The sequence below is a fragment of the Mauremys reevesii genome, linkage group 2 (genome assembly GCF_016161935.1).
Source record: "Mauremys reevesii isolate NIE-2019 linkage group 2, ASM1616193v1, whole genome shotgun sequence".
Classification (NCBI taxonomy): Eukaryota; Metazoa; Chordata; order Testudines; family Geoemydidae; genus Mauremys; species Mauremys reevesii.
In genome coordinates this window covers 3,981,019-3,987,053 of record NC_052624.1, presented here as the reverse complement: position 1 = coordinate 3,987,053, position 6,035 = coordinate 3,981,019, and the positions used below count along the sequence as shown (strand labels likewise).

General features: G+C 42.6%; 1 protein-coding gene across 1 annotated transcript in view; it reads right to left on the bottom strand.

Annotated features, from left to right (window-relative positions):
* Window positions 1-2,165: 2,165 nt before the first annotated feature.
* The window catches only part of ELP6 (elongator acetyltransferase complex subunit 6), a 32,296-nt gene continuing 28,426 nt past the window's right edge, over window positions 2,166-6,035 (bottom strand). Inside the window, exons 7-8 of the mRNA XM_039527661.1 lie at window positions 3,642-3,788; window positions 2,166-2,668 (exon numbers count right to left, since the gene is read on the bottom strand). Of these exons, the coding sequence (XP_039383595.1) occupies window positions 2,540-2,668; window positions 3,642-3,788 (276 nt within the window). The 3' untranslated portion in view covers window positions 2,166-2,539. The remainder of the gene's footprint in view (window positions 2,669-3,641; window positions 3,789-6,035) is intronic.

Below are 6,035 nucleotides of genomic sequence, written 5' to 3'. Positions count from 1 at the left end.
AGGTCAAACTGAACAGCAAAATATTATCATTTAGTATTCAATGGAGAACATTCCCATTATCTTGATGGGCCCACCAAAACAAGAATTCCTACACCTCTGGCCAGGTACAAGACATGCTTTGGGTTTTTTACATGCCTGCTGGATGGCTTTTAAACTCATATCCTAGCCCTATAATTTACTTATATTGGGTGTGACATAATTGTGACCATGGACTGCATTGATGCATGGCGCATATTGAGATGGTATACTGTGGCATGCTATACCAGCACATCTCTGGTGACCACATCCATTTTTGTAGGTTTCAAGATGTTATTTAAAAATAAAATTCCAACTCTAGCCCATCTGGCTGCAAAGACAATCTTCCAACTGTGACCCATTGCAGTGATCTACCTAAGACAGCAGAGAGAGACTGAGGGCTTGTCCACACGGCCCCACAATGCAGACTGCAGGGGCATGCACTGCAGTACACACTACAGCATTGCACTGTAACTGCCCATGTAGGTTCTGCTAGAACGAACTAAAAGGTGTCTAATTCGCACCTTCATTAACGTGAACTAAGTTGAGAGATTTAACCAGAAGTGTGACCTTCGCCCCTCCCTTCTTTCATCTCAGTGCAATAGTAACTTTGAAGCCCAGTGAAGATTTAAACTACCACAAAGTTAACTCTATCACTTCTGGTCATTTAGCAGAAACATCCAGGTCATCTGAAGAAATCTGGCCAGAGCCTGATGAGAGTGCCAGCTCTTCTCCCTCTCACCCTGAAGCTTCTTATTTTTAAGCTCCTTCCCATCGCCGCAAAGATGGAAGTCTCCAGAAAAAGCTCAGCTGAGTAACAATACTTGTCACTTCATACATGTAATTTTTTTTAAATTAAACTCTGATTATGAGAGGGTTTTCTCAGACACACACATTAGAAGCTGCTAGTATATCACAATTGTCAGTAACGGATTGTATTCCATGCGCCAACTGGGACTGAGCATGCATTGTGCTAGGCTCTGTGCATAATACACAGCAAGAGAGATGCCCTCTAGAGGTTGCACTCTAAATAGACAAGACAAACAAGGGGTGGGATCTGTATTTCTAGAATAAAGAAGAAAAAAAGCACAATAAAGCCCTTTCAGGCCTTCTACAGACACAGTCAGAAGAGAAGCACCGGGCTATTTTTTCCCTGTGCAGATCACCTGTAGCTGCTGCCTCATTTGGTATGTTTCAATGATTAAACTAAATCTTAATCCAATTTAAAATAAGTTCTAGAATTTTGAAACTTTGATTGCCAGGCCTTTCCAGTGCCAGCACTGACTCCTTCACTCCTACCTTGTATCTTGTCTAATTGGAATAAATTAAGAAACGGATAGATAATAAGACAGAAAATATCATCTTGCCGCTATATAAATCCATGGTGTGATCATATCTTGAATACTGCATGCAGATGTGGTCGCCCCATCTCAAAAAAGATATAGGAATCTGAAAAGGTTAAAAAAGTGCAACAAAAATGCTTCGGGGTATAGAACGGCTTCTGTATGAGGACAGATTAATAAGATTGGGACTTTTCAGTTTGGAAAAGAGATGACTAAGGGGAGATGTGATAGAGGTCTACAAAATCATGACTGGTACGGAGAAAGTAAATAAGGAAGTGTTATTTACTCCTCCTCATAACACAAGAACTAAGGGTCACTAAATGAAATTAATAGGCAGCAGGCTTAAAACAAACAAAAGGAACTATTTCTTCACACAATGCACAACTAATCTATGGAACTCTTTGCCAGAGGATGTTGTGAAAGCTAAGACTATAACAGGGTTCAAGAAAGAACTAGATAAATTCACGGAGGATAGGTCCATTAATGGCTATTAGCCAGGATAGTGTCCCCAGCCTCTGTTTGCCAGAAGCTGGTAATGAGCGACAGAGGGTGGATCACTTGATGGTTACCTGTTCTGTTCATTCCTTCTGGGGCACCTGGCATTGGCCACTGTCAGAAGACAGGCTACTAGGCTAGATGGACCTTTGGTCTGACCCAGTATGGCCGTTCTTATGTTCTTAAGCATTTCAGGGCAGGTACTGTCTCTCACTATTTGTACAGTGCCTAGCACAACAGAACTGCAGTCTTGATGGACTAGGCCTACTTTCTTTCAAATAAATGAACAATAATAAGCAGTATCAGACTATCGAGATGACAGCTGCCTGCTTGTTAATTATATTTAAAATTCATTACATTTTGCTCTTCTTTGCAATTTGAACCCTTTGTATATTACAGTGGAATGCTGCTGGACAGTAAAGGGAGGGGAGCTGATTTAGGCTGAAACCTGCAATAAGCTCAACTCATGCAGGTCCCTCCACCTGCACAGAGTTCACTGCAGGACTTGTTTTTAAACGCCACTTAGTGCCAATGCAAGTTCTGCTCACATCACATTTACTGGATTGGTCGTGGAAAGTGCTAAAAAAATACCGAGGCTATATTGCTGGCATCTCCTGTTTTTCCCCAGGTATCAAGCACCGCCCTCCCCTTGGCCTCAGGTCTTGTGCTGAATTGTGCCTTGGAATTCACAACACAGCTGCTGACATCCCTCTGGCAAAAAATGTGACATTCTTGTCTTGAATTTTATACTGGTAGATTCGGAGGAGATTCCGCTCTGCTTTCAGCTCAGATGACCCCTTCTGAATGATCTTTAACTGCAAAGGAAAGGGAAAGAGTGAGAAGCTGCTTCCTTGTGGCTGCAATCACAGCATCCTCCTTCCAAGAGAAAGGCCTGAGCAGGTGATGTGGAGTTTGTGTTAAAATACCTTTAACATCCACAACTGACCTGGCTGCAGGACTCGACACTGCCATTTTGGAAAGCCCTGTGCAGCCATCTTAACAAGCACTAAACCTCTTTCTCAGTGGCAGCCTTGGCAGAGAGGCCAGGCAGCAAATGGTCCCTCAAGACTGAAGTGCTGTCTCCCCCCTGGAGGGGATCCAGCCAGGTCATGGATGAGACCGACTGAATGGGAGTTTGGAGAAGCTTCTCCGTATTTATAGCACACCCATCACCTTAGTGTCAGGGCACAAGCTTGCATTAGCGCAGCCTGTGCTGCAGCTGTTCTGTGTAAAGAACTTCAGTCTCCAGGGCTGTCTGTCCAGCACCTTTCATCAGCACTAGATTCACAAAAACATGGATTTCACTTGATACTTCTCCCATTTGCAGAGTCCACAGGCCAGACCCTAACCCTGCTCTGGCTGCTTCACACCACTCTGTAGTGCTTTGTACCACTACACTGATTCCCCCAACATAGGGAGAATCCCCAGGTGGCAGAGAGCCGGTGCAGTGTCTCTCTTCTGTCATCCTCACTGGCAGCCCTCAGGAGGTGCGGCTGAGGAAAGGGAATGTAATTACAATGGCACAGTGCTCTAGCATTCTTGGCTGCTGGGGGCAGCAGGATATAAGTTAGCCCTAAGACTGATCTGAATTATGCTGGGGCCAGACTGGTGCCTGAATCAGGAGCTACAAAGGGGGCTTAAAATCCCACTTGCACCCAACCCTCTGAACTGCACAGATCATACCCTGGCTGCACCTGAGGCTCTAGCCATGCATTATTGGTGTATGTAATAAGTTATCATGTCTCATGACAGCGTTGGAAGCAGGGAAAATGCTTTCACAAGATTTACCTGTCCGTGAACATCTTTACAGAAGCCGGTAGCCAGCCCCTCTGCCCAAAGGATTAGGTTGCTCTGGTGACAGAGGGAATTCACGACCAGTTCATTCTCCTCATCTTCTGAATCATCATTGCTGTGCACTAGCACCACTATATTCCCCTGGAACAGAAAGTGTCACACCGGAATTAATGACTCATTGACAATCAATTTTGGATTATGAGAGGAGATCAGAGACGCGGGCTCACACAAACACATTGCTAATAAGCTACTTAGCCACTTAGCTTCATGGTATCGGCGTCAATCTGGGTTCTGAATCAGAGCCGAGTGGGAGAATAACCAAGCTTATATAAAACTCTCCAGCCTAAAAATACATCCAACCTTTGTTACAAAAACTGCCAACACTAGATAAACTGATCTGTCTGGCCAACCTGTGAGCTATACCTTAAAGAACCATCTAAGAGAACTAGCTGAAGGGGAATTGCCTGGGGGATTATGTCCAATGTTTACATTTTGTGAAAGAAAAGAAAGAAGTTTTATAAAATCCCAAACTAGTTCCATTAAAAATATATCATGAGAGTCTTTGCCTCAGCCCACTGACTATTTAAAGTCAAGCCAAATTCCAGCCCAAATTTAAAGTTTTCCAAAAGAAAAAAAAACCTACCTTGTACAGAAATAAAAATATGTCAATTATTTATTTATTTTTAAATTACTTTGGAAACAATATTCCAAACAAGCAGACATTTACTGGCACCATTTTCATCCCAAACATTGCAGCATTAGCAGCCAGCAAGAGAATAAAAAGGTGATACTGACTAGTCTATTTTTGTGATCCAAGCTATAGGAAATTGAGGGACAAGGGTAAAACACTGCATAAACAGTAAAAGATGAATTTGATATTTTAAGGTTCTTTCAGCAGTAATACTGTCAGGAGTTACTTGTACACAGATAAGGAGAACTTCTGAAATGTTACCTCAAGTCATACATACTGTTTTTTGTGTGTGTGTGTGAATATAATCAATTTCAGAACTGTGCAAGTGGTTGTTCCATTCCCATCCCAATCAATGGGAGTTATCCTGGAATTGACAGTGACACTTGTCCATGATCTGGCACTTGCTAGGTTCACTAATAACTAAAAAGCCCTGCTATACTGAGGGATCTGAAGTCCAATAGACCACTAGTAACCTGAACTAAAAATTAAGACACTGTTCTGAAAAGTCACTACATATCAGACCATTAAAATCACCTTGTTCTGATTAATATCTTGCTTTCTCCCTCCACCACTTGAATTTTGCAGTGAACTGAGGAGCTATTTTCTCAAGAAACACTAGCTCTGGGAATCAATCTTTTATGCCTTTGATACCCAGTTTAAAAGTAGTGTAGATACAAAAAATTCCTCTCTGGCTAACAGCATGTGAGAGCCCAGTTGTTGAAATGATATCTGAAGGGATCAGCACAGATGCTTTCAGGACTAGCGAAAGAATGGCTCTGGAGCAGTGATTAAAGACCCTGAATATTCTGGTCCCTGGGAACACACTGTTAAAACTCTGCATTTTCCTTTGATGACACACCGGGTGTGTACATAAAAGGAGAGAAATTTGAACTATGCTCCAACTGCCTTTGGTTTTATAACTTCATTCTTAAACTATGAAATTGCCGATTGAAAGCTGTATATATATTTTTCCCCAATTAAAGTGAAACAAACAGTTTAATCCAGGGAAGCTGAGCTAGCTGTAACAGAACCAGCCCTTCTCCTTAGTGGGCACAGGGTGCAATGGTGCTGTTTGGTGATTACAAAGTTGACTTGTTTAAAAAGCAGTGGGGGTGGGATTTTCTTTCCCCCACCTCCATCCTCAAGTTGTCCTCTTTCACATTCTGCTTTCAACTGGCCCTTTCACCTAGTGAATCCATTTTTTCCATCGGAAGACTACTATCCATTTAAAAATCATATGTATAGGAGTTTTCCCCCTCCTCCCACTACTTTCCACTCTGGTGAGTGGCAAGGCAGGGCTTCATTTACTTTAGCGTCCTGCTGTGTCAAAAAACACCAAGGAGCTTCAGCACAGGACACCTCGCTCCTGTAATAAGAGAGAGATTACCAAATAAAGAGAATAGAAACTTCTCCTCCTTCCGTCCAAGTAACTCAAAGCACTTTACAGCTGTTAACTCGTTACGCCTCAATATCCCTAGGAGGAAGAAGGGTTACTTATCACTTTCCTGACTACTGAAATGCAAATACCTCTGGGGTGGGACATGGCAAATGTTTAACAGCACACAGCAACACTACACAGCACTTTAGGACAGGATATGAACACTGTATCACATAGCTACATCCTGGCACTTAAACACTATGGAGATGGGCACTCTGAAATATCTTTGTCTAGACTGAATTGAAACAGCAGAGGGAAT